Below are 26284 nucleotides of genomic sequence, written 5' to 3'. Positions count from 1 at the left end.
TCAAACTTTGGGCTCTTGCAAATCTGCTACGAACATTTATGTACCAATCTGTGTATGGCTATGTTATTGCCATTATCTTGGGTAAATGCTTAGGAGTGGGATGGCTGGATCATATGGTAAGTGTATGTTTAACTACTTAAGAAACTGCTGAACTGTTTTCTGAAATGGAAATCAAGCTGATTGTTTACAAAACAAACCTTTCTTCCAGATGAACTTGCACTTGCACTTTTTAGAGCAGTTGATTCCCCAAGTGGGGGTGTGTGGGGTGTTACTGTTTAAACTAGTTAATGAAAATTCGTCTTGGTGGAGTTAATACATGTTTTAGAATTTCTGATTGACAAACTAATGTTTGCTCCAATAGATTTTTTTCAAGCTATTTAACCCTGATATGCCAAATATAATCCCATTATCCATTTGAGGGATCCATTTCACTGCCTGGGCTATAGCACAAATATGTCAGTCACTTGTCCTGCTTCTTCCTTTGTTCATATTAAAATTAACATATAGAACATACAGAGAATTGAATATAAATGTATAGGTATTTGTACCCAGCCCTCCTCCTCTATTTTATAAGAATTTTTTCCTTTAATGTGAATGGCATGGGGCAGCCATTTCTGCTTTAACATGGTAATGGCTGTCATCCCCATTCCACACATGGACCCAGCAACCTCACCCCTTCCCACTTTACTAGAGATTTGAGAGCCTCCTAATCATCTTTTGCTTTGAGTTCTTGCTGGTACCAAGCTCTTGAGCTCTGTATCTTGCCTCCTACAGTTGGTTTCTGCCCCACACCAACACAAATATGGACTAGCCTGCTTTTCTGCATTCCCACAAAGTAATACAAGAGCAAGTCTCTTGCAGTTAGCAGAGTAGTATTGCAGGTTTGGGGACATGGAGGAGCAAAGGATTGTATCACATCCCAGCAAACAAAAGACAAGAGTAGTCCTTCTCAAACCTGATGTATATACGTGGATCACTTGGAGATCATGTTGAAATACAGATTCTGAGCCAGTGTGTCTGAGGTGGGGCCTCAGAGTCTGTATTTTTTTTTTTTTAAGGAGGCTCCACACCCAGCATGGGGCCAAATGGGACTTGAACTCATGACCCTAAGATCAAGACTTGAGCTTAGATCAAGAGTCAGACACTTAACTGACTGAGCCACCCAGGTACCCCTGAAATTCTGCATTTTTATCAAGCTTCCAAGTGCTGCAGCAGCTGCTGCTTGTATACGAACCATGCATTTAGAACCTCTGGTATGGCATAACCTAACTCTGCTTATCTTATCTTTATTCTCTGCTATGTTGGCATTAGGAACATAGGGAAGACCTCGGGCATCCTGCTAGCATTAAGAAAAAAAAATGTTTTATACATGTATGAGAAAAGAAACTATTTTACTCCATAGAGTTCTGAGTTAGGTTAAAAAAAAAAAAAAAGTAGTCTATTTTCCTCAGCTTCTACTGGTAACCTACCCATCATAGCTGTAGTCCTATTTAACTAGAGTTTAAAACCAATATGCATGATAACGAGTAGTCTTCAAATAATATAATAGAATTGACCCTGATAGAATCAGGAACTCACCCATAGTAAGCTCTGAGGGGTTGATATTGCCAGCGTTATCTAACCATAATCCCACTGAGGCAGGAATAACTTGAAAGTAAAAAGCTCTAGATTAGTGTAATGGTTAAGGATAGGGGCTGGAGCCAGAGTGCCTGGGTTAGAATCTTAGCTGCACTGATTACTAGCCCAGTGGCCTTGAGAGCAACTGCATACAGCAGTGGTGGGTGTATAATGGTGCCCACTGGAGTTGGGTGGTATACAATCTGGATGGCCATATATATATAGCCCTGCACCTTGAGCACCCTTGAAATTATTCTCTTTTTCCTTATTTGTAAATGGAGGTAATAATTACCTGCTTCATAGTAGCAGGGCAAGTTTTAAATGACTTCATACTTACAAAGTGTTTAGAACAGAGGCTAGCATATGGTAAACATTCAGTAAATGCCATGTTGTCATTAATTTTCTCTACAAAAGGGTAGTAGGGATTTCTGCAAAACACAAGAATTTTTTTGTGGCTTTTGAAACAACTAAGGAGTCAGAAATTGAGGAGATTACAGAGAAAAAATATTTGAGATGTACGCTTATTATTAGTACAATTCTATTAAGAGTTAATAAAGCAAAATACTAGACAATATTTTTTACTCCAAAAATCCAGCTTCAAGCCTCTTACGCCCAAATGAGAGACAGTCTGTTTGCCTAGGAAGAAACTGGGTCTGGATCAAGAACAGTAGAAGTAGCTAAAGGAGAGAGATGTGGGAAGGTTTTCATTCAACATTATTCAACAAGTATTTATTGAACACAAAGGATAGGTGCCAGGGATACAGTGAGGGATGAGATTACAAGGTCTTGCCCTCTGAAACTTATTTATCATTTAGCCAGAAAGACAGACAAGAAAACAAGCAATTACAGTATGATAAGTGCTGCAACAGGAAGGACAGGGTGATTTGAGGTCAAGCATTTTCTGTTTCAGCCTAGGATTTGCTGTTTTTCTGAAAATTTTGAGCAGATATGTTTAAAACCATTTTAATGGAAACAAGTGAAAGGGAGGTAAATACCTTTCCTCCTAAGGTTTTCCATGAGTCATGCTCCTCTCTGGCCATCTCTGGGGGAGCATGTGACTGCCTGCTCAGACCTGCCCTGCATACTCACAATCCTCGGTGTTCCTTTACATGCCACATGCCAAGGAACAGGTTGGGATAAGGGCATATGTGATAATTTCCCATTGCAATGAAAGATGGTTTGGGATAACTTGGTGATGATCCTGTCAAAGTAATAGACTCTTTGTTCCCCATCAGTGAGATCTCAGAGAAGACAGGGTTCCTGAGTAAACATGGTCGTGTTCTCTTGAAGAAACTTTGTGCTCTTGTTCCTTCACTCTTGGACCTCTTTCCTTTTTTTTGCTCCAGAAGTCAGATCGAGTATCTCTGGCACAAGAAGGGATACCCTCTGACCTGCCCTTCTCTCCTCTGGCTCCACATCCCAGTTGTGAACAGGCTGTTACCTCCCTGCTTGATTCATATCAGACTCATTTCATTTCGAAAAGCCTTCACAGCACTATGACTTAGACCTTGCCCACAGATTCTCTCAAGTGTTGACCAGTGCATCAGTCCTACAAAGAACATTTTCTGTAGCTTTTAAGGAACCACTAGCAGAACTATATCTATTACAGGCATATCCCGAAGATGTTGTGGGTTTGGTTCCAGACCACCGCAATGAAGCAAATATTGCTGCAAAGTGGGTTGAATGAAATTTTTGGTTTCCCAGTGCATCTGAAAGTTTTGTTTACACTATACTGTAATCTGTTCAGTGTGCAGTAACATCGTGTCTAAAAAAATGTACAAGCCTTAATTTAAAAATACTTTATTGCTAAAAAATACTAACCATCTGAGCTTTGAGTAGGTCATAATCTTTTTACTGGTGGAGAGTCTTGCCTCAGTGTTGATGGCCGCTGACTCATCAGGGTGGTGGTTGCTGAAGGTTGGGGTGGCTGTAGCAATTTCTTAAAATAAGACAATATGAAGTTCGCCTCATTGACTGACTCTTAAATGAGCGATTCCTCTACAGGTTGCAATCCCATTTTGACAGCATTTTACCCACAGTAGAACTCCTTTCAAAATTGGGATCTCCTCAAATCCTGCTGCTGCTTTGTCAACTAAGTTCATGTACTATTCTAAATCCTTTGTTGTCACTTCAACAGTCTTCACAGCATCTTTACCAGGAGTAGATTCCATCTCAAGAGACCACTTTCTTTGCTCATCCATAAGAAGCAACTCCTCATCCCTTAAAGTGTTATCATGAGATTATGGCAAGTTAGTCATATCCTCAGGCTCTACTTCTCATTCTGGTTCCCTTGCTATTTCCACCACATCTGCAGTCAGAACACACACACAACATTTATAGTTAAGTTTGCCATCTTATAGGGATACGGTTTGTGGCACCCCAAAACAATTATAATAGTACTATCAAAGATCACTGATCACAGGTCACCATAACAAATACAATCATAATGAAAAAGTTTGAAATACCAGAATTACCAAAATGTGACACAGAGACACGAAGTGACCAAATGCTGTTGGAAAAATGGTGCTGATAGACTGGCCTGACGGAGGGTTGCCGCAAACCTTCAAATGCAGTATCTATAAGAAAACACAATATCTGAGAAGAGCAATAAAGTGGAATGCAATAGAATGGGGTATGCCTCTACATTATTTGGTAGAGATCAGTGTGATTTCTTCCGGAATTTACTGCCAGGCAGGTGATGGAGTCTAGAAGGAGTATATAGATAGTCACAGCTGTGAAGCCACCTGCTTCAGCTGCAAGGAAGCACAGAGCTAAATTTAGTACCCAGGCAGAGGATTATATCACCCTCACTTTCCTTTTTTTTTCTATTAATTTAGATCTCTGTCTTAATTTAACTTCCTTCTGTATATATGTATGTGCCTTTTCTCTAAGAAGACTGGATTCCATGATGAAAGTAGGAAAGTTGTAAATTATGCATGTATTTTTGAAATAGTAATATATTTGATAATGTCTCCATCATTTTTCAAGTCATCCAGGCCCAAATCTTACAGTCCTCTTCTCCCCTCCCTTCATTCCCTAAAGCTATGTCGCATCAATTTTTTTTCTCTAGCAAATCCTTAGAGCCGCTTTTACTCTCTATCACTATCACCCCCACTAAAGTTCAGGCTCTAATTATGTGATGCTTAGATGATTCCAGCATCCTCCTATTACACCCTGAAGTGTGTCCCCTTAAATCTAGCCTCAGTATCCACATTCATTAAGTGCTACTTTCATCGTGCCACTCCCATGCTCACAAACTTCCAATGATTCTCAATTTCTTTGCTAAGTTTTGTTTTCATTGCCAGGTCCTTGGCCATCATTGCATGCTTGTCTGACCTTTCTTCCTTTAACCTCTATTATCCAAACTCCATTCTTGTCTAGCTTGTTTCTTCACCACCTGGTGCCTGTCTCCAAACTTTGGTTCGTGCATCTGTCACCAAGGATGCTTTCCTTCTCCTCTCTCCTCCTCAGAGATGCTTCCCCCCCCCCTTTTTAAGTATTATCTTAACAAAGTGGCATCAGAGTTTCTCTGAGGGAGAGACCATTTTTGTTTAGAGAACATGTAAGAACAAAACTTTGATAAGCTGGTCGGGTGAAAAATGGGACATGGGTCAGTAGAGGCTAAGGCAGAAAAATACGTGATGCCTCTGCAGTAGAGATGGAATGGGAAGGCGAGAGAGCAGAGGAGAGTAAGGGGGGCCAGAGAAGTTTGATTTTATTTTTCTTTTTTTAAAAAATATTTTATTTAAATGCAATTTGCCAACATATAATATAACACCCGGTGCTCATCCCATCAAGTGCCCTCCTTAGTGCCCATCACCCAATCACCTCGTTCCCTCCGTCCTCTACTTCTGCAACCCTTTGTTTGTTTCCCAGAGTTAGGAGTCTCTCATGGATTGTCTTCCTCTCTAATTTTTCCCCACTCAGTTTCCCTCCTTTCCCTTATAGACCCTTTCACCATTTCTTATATTCCACAAATGAGTGAGACCATATGATGATTGTCCTTCTCCGATTAACTTACTTCACTCAGCATAATACCTTCCAGTTCCATCCACGTTGAAGCAAATGGGAAGTGTTCATCCATTCTGGTGGCTGAGTAATATTCCATTGTATATATACCACATCTTCTTTATCCATCCATTTGTCAAAGGATATCTTGGCTCCTTCCACAGTTTGGCTATTTGTGGACATTGCTAAGAATATTGGGGTGCAGATGTCCTGTTGTTTCACTACATCTGTATCTTTGGGGTAAATACCCAGTAGTGCAATTGCTGGGTCATAGGATAGCTCTATTTTTTACTTCTTGAGGAACCTCCACACTGTTTTCCAGAGTGGCTGCACCAGTTTGCATTCCCACCAACAGTGCAAGAGGGTTCCCCCTTCTCCACGTCCTCTCCAACATTTTTTTTAAAAGATTTTATTTATTTATTCATGAGAGAGAGAAAGAGAGAGGCAGAGACACGGGCAGAGGGAGAAGCAGGCTCCATGCAGGCATCCTGACGTGGGACTCGATCCTGGGTTTCCTGGATCACACCTTGGGCTGAAGGCGGTGCTAAACCACTGAGCCACCCGGGCTTCCCTAGCCTTTCCAACATTTGCTGTTTCCCGCCTTGTTAATTTTCCCCATTCTCACTGGTGTGAGGTGGTATCTCATTGTGGTTTTGATTTGTATTTCCCTGATGACCAGGGATGCGGAGCATTTTCTCATGTGCTTGTTGGCCATGTGTAGGTCTTTTTTGGTGAAATGTCTGTTCATGTCTTCTGCCCATTTCATGATTGGATTGTTTGTTTCTTGGGTGTTGAGTTTAATAAGTTCTTTATAGATCTTGGATACTTAGTCCTTTATCTGATACGTCATTTGCAAATGTCTTCTCCCATTCTGTAGGTTGTCTTTTAGTTTTGTTGACTGTTTCTTTTGCTGTGCTGAAGCTTTCTATCCTGATTAAGTCCCAATAGTTCATTTTTGCTTTTGTTTCCCTTACCTTCATAGATGTATCTTGCAAGAAGTTGCTGTGGCTAAGTTCAAAAAAGGTTGTTGCCTCTGTTCTCCTTTAGAATTTTGATGGATTCTTTTCTCACATTTAGATCTTTCAACCATTTTGTGTTTATCTTTGTGTGTAAGAGGATGGTCCAGTTTCATTCTTCTGCATGTGGCTGTTCAATTTTCCCAGCACCATTTATTGAAGAGACTCTTCCCTCGCCCCCCGCCCCCGCCCCAGTGGATATCCTTTCCTGCTTTGTTGAAAATGGGTTGACCATAGAATTGAGGGTCCATTTTTGGGTTCTCTATTCTGTTTCATTCATCTATGTGTCTGTTTTTGTGCCAGTACCATATGGTCCTGATGATCACAGCTTTGTTATACAGGGAAGTTTGATTTTCTTTTTCTTTTTTTAAATTTATTTATTTACTCATAGAGAGAGGCAGAGACATAAGCAGAGGGAGAAGCAGGCTCCCTGTAGGGAACCCAATACAGGACTGGATCACAGGACTCTGGGATCATACCCTGAACCAAAGACAGACACTCAACTGCTGAGCCACCCAGATGTCCCAGAAGTTTGATTTTCAATTTGAAATTACTTTCTTTGCTGTAATGGAAGAGCTCTGTCTTCCATTTTCCCCAACCTACACTTTGATTTGCTCTCTACACACAAGCCTAGTATGAGGGTTTCCTGATAGAAACCACAGAGAGGAGTTGTTTCACATTTGATTCAATGGAGAATAGAATATCTGTTTTCTCTTGAGCTAGATTTTAAGCTCTTTGAAGGCAGAAGTTACAATATATTTTCCTTCAGAATTCCCCACAGGGCCAAGCCCAAAGCTGAGCAGTCACATACTCAACTTAGCAATGATGAAACTTGCCCTCACATAGACATGATGAGCAATTCTCAGGTACGTTTACAACTGGCATGGTGGATAACAAACCTATGTGTAAGAGTAAAAGCAAATTGTTGTAAAACCTGTTTTTTTAGGAAGTGAGTGAAAACATTCTCATTTATAGCAGAGGTTGGCAAACTTCTTCTACAAAGGACCAGATAAAAATATTTTTGGCTTTGTTGGCAATAATGTCTTTGTCATAACTACTCAAGTTTGCCCTAATAATGTAAAAGCAGCCATACCCAACAGGTAAACAAATGGCCATGAATGTGTTTCGATAAAACTTTACGGGCACTGAAATTTGAATTCCATGAGCATTTCATGTCTCATGAAATATCTCTCTTCTTTTGATACTTTATAACAACTTAAAAACGTGAAAACCATTCTTCGTTGGTGGGCTGTACAAAAGCAGGTAGTGGACGGTCTTGGTGGGTAAGCGGTAATTTAGAGAATCTATGTTGCTTGCTTATGTACTTTATGAAGTAAGCTCTTATTTTTAAAATATCTACATTCTACTCTGGGAATTCCATGCATAATTTTGTTTGAAAATAACGTTGTCCTGCTTTGTAAAAAGTTTGAGAACTTGTGGGTAATGATTTTAGATCACCATCAAATGGTTTTATTTCCCTTGAGCCATTAACAAAAGTATGAAGTGTGCATCAGTGCTGGCAATTTATAAATGACTCAAAGACATGGGTCGGGAGAGAACACATATAGGATGTGAATACCCAGGCATTTGTATATTAGAGGGCTAAATCACAGAGACTGGGTGTTTTTCCAAATCTCTAGAACAGTTGGAGGCTGTTTCAATTAACTACTTAAATGTATGCCCATTTGCATCTTTGCCAGTGTTGGAGTACTTAAAATGTGTCTATATTAAATTTGTGCAACATTCCTGAGCTTGGTATCTGGTGGCTTTAGGAATATTATGTAAGTTTTTAAGCCAAAATTCAAAAGAATACTTTGGCTTCAGACTGAGAATAATGCAAGGTTGTTGTTTTCTTACAGAAATTCCTAAAGTTAGAGCTTGACTTGCCTAGGGAAGAAATTCATAATTCAGTAGACCCTGTTACTTTTCCTGAAGCCCAAAAAAGCTTGAGTTTAACTCAAGTACTTACACCTACCAAACTTTTATTTTGCATTTCTTCCACTGAGGGTCATTTAGCTCTAAAACTCACTAACCATTTTCATAAGGATGTCACAATATACTGCAGGGATGATTGTAAACATTAAAAAAAAACTCATTCTGATAATACATTTTACATTGATTATACTCCTGACTCACCATGGTTACAACATATTCTGTTCTAAATTTGTCCATAAGGCCTAGAGAAAAACTGAAGACAGAGAAAGATAATGATACCAGGAAAATGAAAATGTACTTCAGTAAACCCCTGGAAAAGAGGCATAGGTATTATCACAACAAATGAATGCAGATGTACTGGGTCCCTCAGTAGAACTAAATATGACACGATTCCTAACCTGATTGCCTCCTGGTGTATATCAATATGATTTCCCTTCTTATTGCTGTAGTGAATTGTATTTGGAAAAGATAACAATTTCATCTAGTTTAATGGTTTTTCTTTCTATTGTGAGTAACATTTAATCTTTTTGTGTTAAGTAAAAATGAGTGCAGTTCATAGCACATTTAAGTTAACCAAAACAGTGAAGGAAACTTGAGAAGGAAAGGAAACAGTTACATTTATCTTATTAAAATTGTCTTTCTTTTAGATTCTCATGGTCATCCCTAGACATCTCTCACACTATCACAGTGGTAAAACTATCAGAAAGATGTACTTAATCTTCTAGCAGTACACATTCAGATCCAGGTATGTATGTGCAAAGTTGAGAATAAAAATTAGAAAAGCTGTGTTAAAAAAAAAAAAAAGAAGAAGAAAAAAAAGCTGAGTTTGACTTTCAAGCCATTAGAACCAATACTGACGAAAGAAGGAATTGTAGTTTTTCATCTAGAAGTAAAGCTACCAGAAGGACAGGCAAAAATAAGAGACAAGTTCGGGCCCCTACTGCGTGTATAGGTGATGGGTAATTAGTGTCGGTTCAGTTTTGAAAATCCCATCAAACTGCTTTGTAAATAAGTAAAATTATGAAGTGGTTTGTTGACTTTTTCACTTTTTTTTTCAAGCAGTTTTATGTTACTTAGCTACAACCTGTGGAATAAGTAATTGGAAGTGTAAGGTTATGAATGATCATAAATCATGGACAGAGACAGAGAGAGAAAAGGAAGAAAGTGTCTGATGTTGGCCCCTGGGAATGGTAGGATGATCTTTTCCCCTCAGTGTCTAGTTTCCAAGATTCCAGTGACTCTAAAATTCACTCAGTTGAAGAGGATGAAAATCAATTTTCAATTTACAAGCTTGTCATGTGTGTTCCCAAGCAGCTTGGGGGATTGTTTATTTGTTTGTACTTATGTTTTCAGTCAACGCTAGAATTAATTTTAATTGTACACAGTTTTATTTAAGAGGTCTTATTTTTTTTTAAGTTGTAAATATTAAAGCCACAGTGAGAAGCTTTTGATTACTTTCTTCCCAATCTCTACCCAGTGCCCTAAGTGAGCTATGTGGGGAAAATAAATGCTTTTAGAGGTTAAAAATTATTTCAGAAAAATTTTTTTTAGTTATTTCTCTATTCGGTCATAGTCCAAGACAGAGGTCAACAAATTGTGACCCATGGGGCAGATTCAGTCAGCCACCTGTTTTTGTAAGGTTCATGAGCTATGAACGCTTTTTTATTTTTAAATGGATGAAATTCATCAAAAGAAGAATAATATTATCCCAACATTTTGTACTTGAAAATAATATGAAATTCAAGTTTCCATGTTCATGGTAAAGTTTATTGGCACACAGTCATGCTAAATTCATTAGCAAATTGTCTGTGGCTGCTTTTGCACCATAACAGCGAGTTAAGTGTTTGAGACAGAGACTTGATGTCCACAGAGCTTAAAATATTAACTATCTGGCTCCATAGAAAAGGTTTGCCAACCTCTACTCTAGCAAAGTCTTGTCCACAAACTGTGCATGTAATTCAAAGAGAGGACAAAGAAAAGAAAAAGCCCAACTATTGACTGATAGCAACTAAGATAAATTGGTTACTGAGCAAGTCTGTTTTACTGATCTGTAAATGCCTGCCCAAGAGGTTGGAATTTGGTGAAGGGAATTAGAAAGAAAGAGATGAGGCTTTATAGTGTTTAGACTCTAACTGTTTTTGTTCTTGGATATAATGAGATCGGAACTGGTTTTAATTTGATCTGTGGAGTTTCACCCTTTTTTTACTGGAACTCATACTGGTTCGTAAACAACTACAGTTGTAAGTGAGACTAGTTTATAACTTGTAAAGAATGATATAACTCAAGAATTAGAGATATACCCATCCATAAAGAACATCTAATGAGTGGTCTCAATCTTTTTTGATTATATGCCATCAGCAACAATATGGAATGTGACTTCCATTCTTTTGTTAGAAACATTTTTATTGAGATACAATTCATACACCATAATTTATCCACTTAATATGTATAATTCAATAGTTTTTAGTAGGTTCACAGATATTTGCAATCCCCATCACAGTCCATTTTAAGACATTTTTATCACCTCATAAAGAAATCCTATGTCCCTTAATTATCCCATTTTCCCATTTCTCCTAGCCTGATGCAACTTCTAATATACATTTTCTGGTATAGATTTACCTCCTCTGGGCTTTTCTAATAAATGGGATCATATAATATGGGGTTTTTTTGTGAGTAACTTCTTTCATCCAGCATATTGTCTTCAAGATTCATCCGTGCTGTAGCATGTATCAGTACATCATTCCTTTCAGGGCTGAATAATATTCCATTGTATTAATATACCACATTTTATTTATCTGCTCAAGCTGATGGACATTTGCATTGTTTCCACCTTTTGGCTTTTGTGAATAATGCTGCCATAAACATTTGTGTACAAGGTTTTTTGTGGACATATGTTATCATTTCTTCTTGGCATATACTTTGTAGTAGAATTGCTGGGTTAAATGGTAATTTTGTGTATGACTGTTTGAGGACATACTGAAATGTTTTCCAAACTGACACACCATCTTAGATTCCCATTAACAGCATATAACTGTTCAGCTTCTCCACATTCTCACCAGCACTTGCTATTATCTGGCTTTTTAATTAACCTTCTTAATGGGTGTGAAGTGGTATCTTATGTGGTTTTGTATGTGCTTATCATATGACTAATGATATTGAACATCTTTTCACGTGCTTATTGGCCATCTATACATTTTCTTTGGAGAAATCTATGTTCAGACCCGTTGTTCATAACTCATTTAAATTGGTTAAAATGGGTGTTAGTCCATTCTATAAATAAATAAATTATGACTATATAAGTGAAGTCCAGCTTAGCAATTATTTTTTTCATAGATTACGTCCTTGGTCCTGTATCTAAAAGGCATCACCATATTTCAAAGTCATCTAAGTTTTCTTCTATTTTATCTTCTTGGAATTTTATAGTTTTGCATTTTGCATTTGGATCTATAATCCATTTTGAGTTAATCTTTGTGAGGAATATAAGGTCTGTGTCCAAATTCACTTTTGGGGCCGTCACTTTTTCCAGCACCATTTATTGAAAAAACTGTCTTGGCTTCACTGTACTGCCTTTGCTCCCTTGCCAAAGAACAGTTGAGTACATTTATGGGAGGTCTGTTTATAGGCTCTGTAGTCTATGCCATTGATCTGTCTATTCTTTTGTCAATACCACACTGTCTTGATTACTGTAGCTTTAGAATAAGTCTTGAAGTTGGATAATCTCAGTCCTTCAGCTTTGCTCTTCTTCAGTATTTTGTTGGATTTTCTAGATCTTTTGCCTTTCTATATGAGCTTTAGAATTACTCTGTTGATGTCTGTTAAAAGAAATTTGCTAGGATTTTAATTGTGATTGCACTGAAAGTATAGATCAAGTTCAGAAGAACTGACAACTTGACAATATTGAGTGTTCCTGTCCATGAACATGGAATATCTCTCCAGTTATATAGTTCTTTGTTTTAATTCGTTAGAGTCAAAGTTTTCATCACATAGGTCATATATTATATTTTGTTAGATTTATACTTAAGTATTTCATCTTGAGGGGGTGCTAATGTAAATCATAATGTGTTTTTAATTTCGCATTCTACCTTTTTATTTTTGGTATATAGAAAAGCAGTCGACTCTTATATATCCATCTTGTATCCTGCAACCTTGGTATAATTGCTTACTGATTTGGGAGCTTTTGGCTAATTCTTTAGGATTTTATGCATAAATGATTATATCATCTGAGAAAAAAATCATTTTCATGTCTTCTTTCCAAATCCGTTTGCTTTTTATTTCCTTTAGTTGCCTTATTGCATTAGCAAGGACTTCCAGTATGATGTTGGAAAGGTAGACCTTTCAACCAGATCTTGCCTTGAACCTTATTTTAGTGGGAAAGCTTCTAGTTTCTCACCATCAAGTATGATGTCAGCGGTAGGTTTTTTGTAGATAATCTTTATGAAGTTGAGGTGATGGATTGCATTAATTGATGTTCAATTATTAAATCAGCCTTGCATGCTGGGATAGATTCTACTTGGTAATGATATATAATTTTTCTCACATCTTTTTAGCTTCAATTTTGCTAATATTTTGTTGAGGAAATTTGTCTGTGTTTATGAGAGATATTGGTCTGTAGGTTTCTTTTTTTATATATAGTGAATTTTTCATTTCAGTTATTGTAGTTTATAACTGCAATATCTCCATTTGGTATTTTTAAAAATAATTTTTAATCTTTCTATTGGTATTCTCTTTTTGATGCAACATTGTTATACCTTTCTTTAAAGAAATTTTTAAATTTCTTTTTTTAAAAAAATTATTATTGAAGTATAGTTGACCTACAATGTTGTATTAGTTTCAGGTGTACAACATAGTGATTTGACAATTCTATACATTATTCAGTGTTCATTACCTTCCTTCACTTCAGTAATCATGATATCCTTGAGATTTGAAACATATTTATAATGACTATCTTGAAGTTTTTGTTAATTCCAACATCAGGTTGGTCTCAAATGCAGTTTATGTCACATGCATTTTTTAAGATAATGATTGTAATTTTTTTGTTGTTAGAAACTAGATGTTTTAGAAAATATATTGTAGAAACTCTGGGTACTGTTCCCCCTCCCCAACAGTAGGGCTTGTTATTGTTATTTGCTTATTTGTTTAGCGGCTGGCTGGATTTTTTTTAGTGAAGTCCATTTCCTCCCACAGTATGAAATCTCTGATGTTGCTCCACTAAGGGAGGGGGGAGGTGGGGGGGGGCATGGGAGGTGTGTGCAGCCTTGAGTAGGCCATAGTTAATCCTGGGTTTTGGCAGAGCTCTCTTAGATTATCTTCTTCCTGACCATACCCATCTCCTAATTACCAGTATTGTTGACTGGTTGCTTTAAGTTTCCAATATGCCCTGGTCATAAATTGTATTATCATCCGATCCAATAAAATTCAGGCTCCTTTGAAGGGATATTCCAGATGTGAATGCTAAGATTTCTACTGAGCCTAGGAGGGCTCCTCCCAGATGTCTCATCCCAGCTATCTGTTTTCTCTGACAAAACTATGTGATATATGGTTTAGCTTTTATCTCCAGTGAATCTGTCAACCTCTTCCTAGTTGCCTTTCCTCCACAATCTTCACTGTTTTTGAAAGGATGCTTAGGCTTGCTTTAATTTGTCTATAATCTGTTACAAATGAAGTCAGTTACTTTAGGAAGAGATTTGGAGCTCTTTTACATCCTGATTCCCACTCTGAGCAAAATCTCTTGAGTCAGAGCTTGAGTTAGGGATAAAATATTGTTGCTTTTCTATCAGAGTGATATCTTCACTATAGGAGTTGATTGCTAGTGGAGGGGATGGCAATAGCTGCAAGTCTTCTCAGCTTGCCTCTCTTGGCTGGGAAGACCTGATTTATAAACTACCAATGGAGTCATGGCAAGGATGATCTTGGCCCTAGTATTCCTAGCATGCTGCCCCCAAGATAGAGCCTGTATCCTACCAATGAGTAATGGGTAGAAGAAGGGAACTCCACTTCTTAGTTGTACTCATCTGGAATTTAACTTCAGTAATAGGGAACTGGGAGCAGGATGAGGAATATTGGCATCCTTCTTCCCCTGGGATGATAGCCCTCTAGCCAGGATGTGGTGGAGAGGTAACCATGTACCAGTCTAGAGAGTAGTTTTTGTCTCATTGAGCTGTAAGAGGATAAGAAAGAAGCAGGTATTAGTTCATATTTCATAAACTCTGTTTTTTTAGCATGGGTAGTGGATTTTGAATAAATGTTTATTTATTTGCTATATGCCCTTAGTACCATTTCCCCTGACTTAAATTTGATTTTAAGATAATTTTCACCAGGATGCCTGAGTAGTACAGTTGGTTGAGTGACTGACTCAGTTTCGGCTTAGGTTGTGATCTCTTAGGGTCTCAAGATCAAGTCGCACCTCCTGCTCTGCACTCAGAGTGGAGTCTGCTTGAGATTTCCCTCTGCCCCTCCCGCTCATTCTCTCTCTCTCTCTCAAATGAATAAATAAATCTTAAAAATAATAATGATTTTCACCTATTTCACCAGGGAGTGGGTCTGTGGAGCTTTTGCTTCTCACAGTGTCTTGCCAGAAGTGGAATTTGATTTTAATTAATTGAATATCACACACACGTGCTTTACTAATGCATTATGCACATCATAAATAATTTACTAGAATATAAATTTTTGAATGATGAAGTCATTTCAAATAAAGTATTTTTAAGAGATACTTTATATTGTACAAAATATCTTATGGCTTATCAAAATATTATATCATTATATTGTAAATGATTACAATTATACTAATATTTTTAATGAGAATAGTGTGACTGAGCTGCTTCCTTATTTTTAAAGTCTTGGATCTATTTCAATGTATTTGGTAGTTGCTTTTAATAATGCGCTAGCTGGAAAAACACCTAACAAAGAACTGCAGATCTAAATGGAAGAAGCACATCATTGGATGTACTTACTAAATCACTTCCAATTCTATTCAACAAGGAGCCAAAGGCTTTTGTTGAAATTTGACTAGTAAATTTCCATCTTCTGTTATGCCCATCATTTGCTTTTGTAAATGAAATTAGATAGTTTTGCATTTTTATACATTTTTAAAAGGGAGTTCAAAAGCCAATGAAATTCTTTATTTGAAAGATTTTAAAACAAATTATAAAGCTCTGTTTCTAATTTTTTAAAGTGTTCAGATATAACAATTTGTCAGTGATAAATTACATTGTTTTGCCACAAAGAATGCATAGCATGGGAAATAGTTTGAAAATACTGTTTGGGGCAGCCCCAGTGGCTCAGCAGTTTAGCACTGCCTTCAGCCCAGGGCCTGATCCTGGAGACCCAGGATGGAGTCCCACGTCAGGCTCCCTGCATGGAGCCTGCTTCTCCTCTGCCTGTGTCTCTGCCTCTCTCTCTCTCTCTCTCTCTGTGTCTCTCATGAATAAATAAAATCTTAAAAAAAAAAAAAAAAGAAAGAAAATACTGTTTGTATAACACAATTTATTTTGAAATATTTTCCTTCAAAAAAATAATCAGGTGTTCTCTGTGTTTCTCTCTCTCTCTTTTTTAATCTTTAAAAAACAGTCAGATTAGTTGTGTTCATGTGTTTGAAAACATTGGATGGCTGGCATATACTTCACTGCCCCTTGTCATCACAGAAGTGGTCAGCAGGTTTGTCTCTGTAAAAGAGAAAAATCTGGCAGCTTTCTTAAGGATGAGATAATCAGTGAACCTCTGGTTAAGATTTTAAAATTCACCATCAGCTGCTCATCTCTTTACAAAATATTGGTAGGATACTTTATTTCAATGTCTTGTTTTTATATGAGTAATTACATAGCTATATGCTTTAGTACTATGCTCACTAGTAACTTTACTACTTTGCTGCAGTACTTTGCTTGCTATATTGACCTAGAATCATTTTTTAAAAACAGTTCCAGTTAAGGTAGCAGTTCTTTTTTTTTTTAAATTTTATTTATTTATTTATGATAGTCAGAGAGAGAGAGAGAGAGAGAGGCAGAGACACAGGCAGAGGGAGAAGCAGGCTCCATGCACCGGGAGCCCGACGTGGGATTCGATCCCGGGTCTCCAGAATCGCGCCCTGGGCCAAAGGCAGGCGCCAAACCGCTGCGCCACCCAGGGATCCCCTAAGGTAGCAGTTCTAACTACCATAGTTTTCCTGTAAAACATTTTTTTCAAGCTAGGAAGTGATTTACTGTTAAGACTATATCTTCTCTGATGCATCTTTTCTTTATTGTCTCACAAACCAGAGCTCTGTGTGTTGTAGAATTTAGAGACTTATCCGTGACAATTGTAGGGGTATAATAGTTCAAATAGTATTCTTTTCCTTCCTTCCTTCCTTCCTTCCTTCCTTCCTTCCTTCCTGTCAAATCTAATTTCATCATCATTGTTTTTACTTTGCAGTATAGCTACCAAGGGTTTATACTAGGAATAGCATATCAGGTCTGCCATTTTCTTACGGTTTGCCTGTATTTACATTATTAGGTCTGTCTTTATTCCCTGTTTTCTTTGCAGACATCTTTTTAAGCTGTTTATTTATTTTGTGAGTTTTATTTCATTATAATTATAGAATATAGTCTATAAACTCCCTTTCCCAGTGCAGGTAGCTATAATACATTGCATCACACCGAAAGCTAATGAGGATGAACTTTACGTTTACAACCCATTACCCTTCCCTGCATTATAGGATCCTTATCCTCCTTTAAGACATTCTCCTGTCATATGGACAGACCCATGTGTGGAAGGAATAAGGGCACCACTGTCTCTCTAAATATTGAATAAAGCCTAATTTATTATTTTTAGGAAAAAATATAAAGAGAAGTCCTGATTTTTTTCTGTTTCCCAAAAGATTTTCCTATGCATCTCTTGAGCATTCACCTATCTTTGGAGGCCTAGGAAAAAAAAAAAAACCCTCACAACCCAGCAGTTATTTTTAAAATGTGAATATTCTAAAAGCCAATGAGATCTAGCAGTTTCTATTTACAGAAGGATTTGCTAACTCATCAAAGGAGTTATATTTTACTGACTTTATATGGCACTTAACTATGCACCAAGCACTATTTTAAGCAGTTTATACATATTATCTCATTTAATCCTTATAACAATCTTGTGGAGTAAGCATAACTACTTACTTAGGGAGCTGAGGCCCTGGAGCTGGGAAGCTGTTTGGTTCTTATCCAGTACACTCAGCTATCTCTGCCTATTGAACAGTTATTAGAAAAGTATAACCCAAGTCTGGAATGCAAATGGTAAATCACAGTCCAAACTTCCTCCTCACTCTCACTCCCACCAATTCCAAGGTCAGAAGTCTGTTCACGCTTCATTCTAGGTAGCAAGCCCCCCCATAGAATGTTGTTTTCCCAAAATAAGTTTGTAGATAATAGTCTGGGAAAACAAGTGGAATTAGAATATTCTTTTATTCTTTTAGAATAAACTCTGCTCTTAGGAAAACCAGGATTCAAGAGACAAAAATTTATTGTAGATTAAAAAAAAAAAAAAAGAGGCCCTGTGAACATAGGTGGTAATTAGAAAAACAGAGAAGAAAGAAAACAAGGATGCTTTGGAAGGAAAACAGAATGTGCTGACCACAGTTCCTATATGTTTGGGGGTAGGAGGAGAATATGAAGGATAGCAAAATGACAAGACAAAGCTTGAAAGGTCTGCCAACAAAATTAGGGGAATGAGAAGGAGGTGTAGTTTTTAAACTTCATTTCATTTTTAAAACTTTTTGTGATTTCTAAAGCCTCTTTATTATGAGAAGCAAATACTAAAATAAATATAATTATGTGCATGACCCCCTGTGTGACCATGACCAACTTTCACTCATGGTTAGTCTTATTTCATCTATATAACCATACTCCCTTTCCTGGCAGAGGTTTTAAAAGAAAAAGTTCATACAACACGTAAGTTCATCCATAAATATTTTAGTATATATCTTAAAAAGATAAACTGTTTTAAAAAATAATTTCAATAACATCATCACACCTAAGCAAATCTAGCAATAATTCCATTATATCATCAAATATCCATTGTTCAAATTTCCATGATTGTACCATAATTTTTTTTCCAATTTGTTTGCATCAGATTCAATATAAGAACAAGGTTGATGTGTGTTTTAAGTCTCTTTAATATATAGGTTTCTGTTACATTTCTCTCTTGCTTTTTTAAAAATTGCAATTTATTTGTTTAAAAAGGGGTGAGTCTTGGGGAAACGAATGATTTGGTGTCACTCACATTGTGTTGAAGGTGCCAGTTAAACATCCAGATGGAGCTGCATAGGAAACAGCTGGCAGTGAGGATCAGGTGTTTAGGTCAAAGCAAATTATATTGATTTGGTAAATATTTAAGCAAAGGTTTATATTGGAGCCATAGGAGCAGATGAGATCTCATATTGAGAGGCCACAGTACAAGAGGGCTGGATGAAGAACTGAGCTGTAAGAGTAAGAACACATGGGGCCAGGACAAACCAAGGGAGGAAAATGCTTCAGGAAAATATTGCCAACAGTGCCAGTCTCTGTACCAGGACTAAGGAAGATAACTGATAAATGAATTCTAGTATATGGTTATCCCGGGAGCTCTGGCAGTGAAGAGGAGGGTTGGAAGACAGTTTGGGGAATTGTATTTTGTTTTACTTTAAAAATACTGGAACTCTGAATTTGTTTTGATAAGCCCAGAAGAAATAGTAGGGAAGGAGAGACTTGTGGTTTCTCCCTGGTGAGGGAGAGACAGTGGAGATAGGAAAGAATCATGGATGTAAAAGATTTTAAAGGTTATGATTGACCATAGAAGCAAGGACACATGCAGAGGAGTTGGCACTGGGAAGGTGGAAGGGAGACAGGATGAATAAAGGTCCAAAGAAACTTGAAGTGCAGAGAAAGGGAAGTTGAGGGAGCCAACACGGAGGGGACTTTGTCTCCTGAGACTGAGAGAGTCTAGGAAAGTGAGGGTAAAATTTGGGACATGAAGAAAAGTAACTAGCCTTTATTTCTGCTAACTTAGTTCTCTTCTCCTAACCTTCTAATACCAACCTGAAAGCTGAAGAAGTGGGGAGTTAGGGGCTGCCAAATTGATGTCATGTCAGCCTTAGAGTTAATCCTGAAGTTTGTGCAAGCTTTCGGCTCTTGTAAAATTTCTACCCTCCAATAAATGATCTTCTTGACTCTGGGGGAAAAAAAATAAGATTTTATTTATTTATTCATGAGAGACACAGAGAGAAGGCAGAGACATAGGTAGAGGGAGAAGCAGGCTCCTTGCAGGGAGCCAGATGAAGGACTTGATCCTGGAACTCCGGTATCACGCCCTGAGCCAAAGGCAGGTGCTCAACCGCTGAGCCACCCAGGCATCCTATCTCTGGAAAATTTAAAACATGGAGCAGATTTCACTGTTTGAACACCCTCTACCAAAGAGGAAAAGACTACTATTACAAGATAAATTGTGTCCTCCCCAAATTACTGACACGTAGTACCTCAGAATGTGATTATATTTGGAGATAGGGCCGTTAAAGAGGAAAGTAAGGTAACATGAGATCATATGATGGGGCCCTAATCCAATAAGACAGATGTCCTTGCAGGAAGAGGGGATTGGGACATGTAGACACAGAGGGAAGACCAGATGAAGGCACAGGAGAAGACAGTTATCTACAAGCCAAGGAGAGGACTTCAGAAGAAACCGACCCTTCCAACACATTGATTTTGGATTTCTAATCATCACAATTGTGAGAAAGTAAATCTGTGTCATTTAAATCACCCAATCCGTGATGCTTTGTTATGGTATCCTTGGCTGCCATACCTGTACCCTCTTGTGAAAGCCATTTGATCCTTCAGACATCAGAATATGATTCCCTACAGCAGTGGCCACAACTGTAGGAGTAAAGACAGTCATCGCCTCAGGTATCACTCCAGTGGAGAGCACAGAACCACGCTTCAGGCAAAGTAAGTGCACTCTCTGAGGTCATCACGGTCTCTGGAGAAATCATCAGAGCACAGTATCCTCCTGGACAGTGTGCATTTAATAAAGGCTGATGCAATGTGGAAAAAATATTAAAGGAAATTGATGTGCTGTTAAAAAGTAAAAATGGAATTTGGAGAGCCAATAAATAAAAAGCCCTTTAACAGTGCTTTTTATTAAACTTGCCAAATTTTCATTAGATTCTTTTAAATTTACTAGATATTATCATCCATCACAGAGCATTGCTTATCTCTCACAAGCAACATCTAGCCATATCAATTTTATTTTCCTCCATGGTAATGCTAATTATTAAGGTTCACAGCACCCACCTCCACCCAATCTCCTTATTCTCCTCAGACTACATTTTCTTTTTAAAAGATCGTTTGATAAGGAATTGAAACAAGATAGGGGAAAGCTTCTAGAGAATTGCACAGGACAAACATGTTGATATAGTGGAGATGGGGAATTATGTACATTTATTATTTTTGTGGTTATCTTAGAAGGAGATTTTTTTTTCTTTAATCAGAAAAAGAAATTTGCCAAGCTGCATGGGCAGGAATTGGGATTAGTCAAACTGAAAATCTTGATTCTGTTACCTTTTGTTGTTTGTCTTAAATTAAATCTGTCTTCTGGTCAGTAGACACATTCCAGTGGGGATTGATAACAAGATTGCTGTAGGACCTTTAGGGCTCTCATTGGGCATGAAGTCAAATGTTTGTGTGCATGACTAATTGATTTTGGTGTGTGCCCATTACCCTAAGAGGGAGCAAAGACCTCTTGGTCAGATAAAGCTTTGATAAAGATCTGTGCCTCAAGCATTTCTTGTCTGCTGCAATGCACCACCCAGATGAGTTCTTAACATTCTTAACATCTCTAGGCTGTACCAACTTCAGGTTACACAAATATTGATACTCTTTTGTCTTCTTTTACAAGACTCATAGGGATACTATTAACAAGAAACAAATAGGAATTCCTAATCCTTGAGTAGACATGAAATGGATAGGCTAAGTCATGGGAAAAGTGTGTAGGCAATTTGGTATGAAGGAGACCAGGCATCTTAATCTAGCCAGAGCAACTTCCTATAGAATCATTAGAAGTATGAATAAACGCTACCTCCTCATATCCCTCAATCTGACAGTCTGGGTAATTCTATTTAGCCTGTTTCTGATAGTTGTGGGAGAGAGCAAGGCATACTGCTGAAATGGGTGTGCCATGATTTACCTTCTGGGTGTGGGACTTGTTTAAGCAGAAAAATTGGTAGTAAAACAGTAAAGCTAACTGGGGGATTGCTTGGCCTTGCTGATACTAGAGGGATAGTTCCTATTTTAGCCTGTGGGAAGGTTACCACTTAGCAGATTCCACCCTCCATCCAAAAACCAAAAACAGAATCCCTCAGCCAGAAGACACACTGCTCACAATGGTAAGCGGGGAAAGGGCAGTGTTCCAACTGCAGCTGCCCATTGGGCCACCCTAAAGTTTGCCAAGTAACTCTCTTTCATTCCTTGGGTCTTTTGAGTCTGCACTTGAAGCTTTCTTATAACTAACCCTATAGCCGCAGGATTCTTATCTTTGGGGCTTGTTTTGGGCTATCATTTCCTATTTTTTCTTCAGAGATATGACCCTGTCTACTTTTTATTTTTCAGGTGTTTCTCAAAAGTTTTGATCCTTCATATTGTTTTCTAGTGTTGTTAATAATTTATTATTTTTAGAAACACATTTCTTTCCTGAAAGTTGGAAGGAATCAGGAAACTTGCTGTCTTGATCCAACTAAAGATGAAAAGTTACTTTTAAAAGGAAATCATGGTTTGTAGGAAGAAAATTCAACTATTTACACTGGGCGTTAAGCTATCATCTTGCCAAGGAGTGCTAGATAGTTAAATAAATACATAAATATTTTGAAAAGCTATTTTCTATAAAACCATATACCAAGGTCATAAAGACCATAGCTAATAAAACCTTGAGATTCATTTTCAAATCATATTATCCTAAAGAGGCTACTTTATTTATATAAAATTAAAATTATTTTATGTTAAAGCAAAAGCAAAATTTATAAGACAGATGAAGATAATATCACATTTACCAAACAAATGCTTAAATAAATACTCTGACATTTTTGTTTTCTAGTTAAATGTTCCATGTTATGTTACAACCTGTTCCCCTATTCTTACACCATGTTGAAGATTTTTAGCTAATAATCACTCTAGAACTCCAGAAGTAATCAGTTATTTATTGTTGTTGTTGTTTTTTTAAGATTTTATTTATCCATCAGAGACACAGATAGAGAGAGGCAGAGACACAGGCAGAGGGAGAAGCAGGTTCCCTGCTGGGAGTCCAATGCAGGACTTGATCCCAGGACCCCAGGATCATGACCTGAGCCAAAGGCAGATACTCAACCACTGAGCCACCCAGGTGCCCCACAAATTATTTATTGTTAAACATACACATACGTATATCCATTGGATTCTATTTTTCCTACTTCAGAATTTAGAATTAAAGTAGTATTAAGTACTTTGAGTACCACAATGATATTGCTGGGGCATAGGAAGGGGAATTAGTGTAGAGTTTTCTTCCTCTTGATCAGGAAAGCACCTAGGGAACAGAGTAGACTCCCATGTAAGGACCAAAAAGCACAGGATCCTGGGAAGAGCATGACCTCAGAGAGCTGGACCCTCTGTAGAAGGAGAAACATTAATCCTGCATGAACATACCATGTCTTCCTGACTCTCTTCCTGAGGTTAAGTAGTTGCTAAATGGGTGAGCCAAACCTACACAGCATTTGATAAATTTGGATGTAGAAAGACCAGGGACACCTGGGTGGCTCAATAGTTGAGCATCTGCCTTTGGCTCAGGTTATGATCCCAGGGTCCTGGGATCAAGTCCTGCATCAGGCTCCCAGCAATGAGCTTGTTTCTCCCTCTGCCTATGTCTCTGCCTTTCTCATGAATAAATAAATAAAATCTTAAAAAAAAAAAAAAAAAGAAAGACCAAGTTGCAGAGAGATTATCACCAATATCTTAGCAGAGAACTGGCTCCTTGTCTACTCCATAATAATTATCAGCCCACAGAGGTAGAGATCTCTTTGCCTGTCACCATTCACTTAATGTATCCTCAAATCAGACTTGGGCTCAGTCAGTCAATAAAGAGAAATAACATCAAAGGGAATCTAGTATCCAGAAATAAAAATTAGGCCAAAAAAAGCCAAGCACTTAGTGAAATAGAGCTGTTAGATAAGACAGATTAAAAACCTGAGTTATAAAATATCATTATGACTTGAGGGGATTCAAGTGAAGACCATAAAACACTCCTTTAATTTTATAAACGGTAACAAAACATAATTCTTTAATTAAGTGATTCAGTAAATAAAATGAAGTTGATTTGAATTAGTGACCTGGAACATCTAGTAGAAGAATTATCTTGCATCAGTTTCCTAGGGCTGCTGTAACAAATTACAATAAATCTAGAGCTTAAAACAACAGATATGTATTCTCTTACAGTTTTGGAGACTTAGAAATCTAAAAAGTCAGCAGGGCCATGCTTCCACTGAAGTGTCTGGGGGAGAATCCTTAAGTCTCTTCTTAGCTTCCGGTGGTTGCTGCTAGTCTTTGACATTCCTTGTGTTGGCAGCTGCATCACTCCAATCTCTGTCTCCATCATTACATGACTCCTTTTACTTTGTGTCTCTGAGTCTCCAAATTTTTCTCTCCCAATAACAATACCAGTCATTGGATTTAAGCCCCACATCCTCTTCACTCTTTACATCTACAAAAACCCCATTCCCAAATAAATTCACATTTCATATGTCCAGAGGATTAAGACACCAACATATCTTTTAGGGGACACAATTTGACCCACAATATATCTCAAAGTACAAATAAAAATATAATGAGATGTATATCATTAGAGAAAAGGTAATAGAAACATATATTATCTCCAGGAAAGTAAACCTGGAAATAGTAGCAGCTTCAACTGAAAGGTAATTCTGTAAATGAAGATAAGGCTCTGATGATAGCTAAAGAGGAAGACAATGTCCTTGAGCTAAAGAGCTAAATTTTTAGGTTAAATATTCATCACATTCCTGGCCAGATTGATGAGAATACATATAATTAGACATATCATAGGAGGTTTTTGAGTTCTAAGGATAAATAGAAAATATTCAAAACTTTCTTGTTTGTGTATTTACATTCACATTTGCCACCCAATGAGTTAAAAGATTATGCTTACACTGGGGTGTTAAATTATTATTAAAAAATTATTAGGCTTTGATTCATTGTTTAAAATACCAACAAAAGGGGCACCTGGCTGCCTTCAGCTCAGGTCATGATTATGGAGCCCCCTGCTCAATGGGGAATCTGCTTCTTTCTCTGCCCCTCACCCCACTCTCATGTTCTCTCTCTCTCTCAAAGTAAATAAATAAAATCTTTTTAAAAAATAAAATGAAATATCAACAAAACACATACAGAATCATATTTTAGTTACTGAAGGGAAGAATTCACAATCTGAAATTGTACATTGGTAAACAAACTTTGCAATATAAAAAAGATATGATATAGAAAATTTGTGTACACCTCGTAGTTCTCATAGATTCTCTGGAGAGCACTTTTTAAAAAAGGTTTGTTTGTTTATTCATTTATTGTAGATAGCGTGGTGTGGGGGAGTGGCAGGGGGAGAGAATTTTCAAGTTGGCTCCATGTGGAGTGCAGAGCCATGTGGGGTTCAATCCCATAACCATGACATCACAACCTGAGCCAAACCCAAGACTTAGTTATTCAACTAACTGAGCCGTTGAGGCACCTCTGGAGAGCACAAAGACAACACAAAGAATTCCAGGACTATCTTCTTTATCTAACAGTAAGACTGTCTTCTTTATCTTAATAGTGAGACTTCCACGACTCACTCACCGATAACAAAATCATCCACTATCTCTTTCAGGTAAAAAATAATAAAAAGATTTTCTTGATTAAAAATAGAATAAACATACAAACAATCCCCTCTATAGGCAATATGTATACCAAGAACTATGAACTTCTTTCTCTGTCAACCCTCCTTATTGATTGCTTTATTCTTTATTAAACAAGCCTTGAAAATTATGAAATTGTTTCAACTTAGCATTTTCCTTCACCTTGCATTAATATATCAGGATATAATTGATTTTCTTAATTCTTTTAATGCTAAACATTATGTAAAGTCTTAACAAAACCACTGATTAGCCTTAATCACCTCCACTCAGAATTTTTCTAAACTCCGTTTTCTCTCTCCTTTTCACCATCCACATTATTTTTTGAATTCTTAAAATGTTTGGAATATCTTTACAAGTATCACTCTGTAGCATAAAACTTTTTCCTCATTATTCCCTCCTCCCTCAAACCTGGGACAGACTGTTGTGTTTGAGCCTGTGTTTGCCAAAGGTTCTTCGATTATAAGGATAATTTAAGACAAGCAATTTATTTAGAATGCTCTAAATAATTTTAAAACTAACATTAGATTTTTATAAGGGTGTGATGATCTAATATCAAAGGGACAAAGGAACCATAAAAGTGCCTAACTGGAATGAAATAGACCCATGAGTTCCTTAAATTTGTTTGTTTGTTCATGATTACAGAGATAGTAATATATGATCATTGTAAAAAATGTGGAAAATTCAAGAAAGAATAAAGACAATAGAAATCATTGTAACGTCTGTACCCAGATGTAACAACATTTTGATTAAATTTTGTTTTAAAATAGACTCTAAGCTGCCATAGACTTCCAGAAGACAATCA

General features: G+C 37.3%; 1 protein-coding gene across 25 annotated transcripts in view; it reads left to right on the top strand.

The window, feature by feature from the left end:
• Positions 1–26284, top strand: part of LOC144288551 (uncharacterized) — a 200659-nt gene that overhangs the window by 41564 nt on the left and 132811 nt on the right. For 18 of the 25 annotated variants that reach the window (XR_013356492.1, XR_013356500.1, XR_013356487.1 and 15 more), the window contains one exon: positions 9224–9321. The exons of the other annotated variants lie outside the window; for them this stretch is intronic. Coding sequence is in view for 6 of the 18 variants with exons in the window: in XM_077856132.1 (XP_077712258.1) it covers positions 9224–9301 (78 nt within the window). In the remaining 12 variants the exon portion in view is untranslated. The remainder of the gene's footprint in view (positions 1–9223; positions 9322–26284) is intronic. 25 annotated transcript variants of the gene reach the window in all.

The sequence above is a fragment of the Canis aureus genome, chromosome 18 (genome assembly GCF_053574225.1).
Source record: "Canis aureus isolate CA01 chromosome 18, VMU_Caureus_v.1.0, whole genome shotgun sequence".
In the NCBI taxonomy this organism is placed as follows: domain Eukaryota; kingdom Metazoa; phylum Chordata; class Mammalia; order Carnivora; family Canidae; genus Canis; species Canis aureus.
This window is presented reverse-complemented; position numbering and strand designations above follow the sequence as displayed.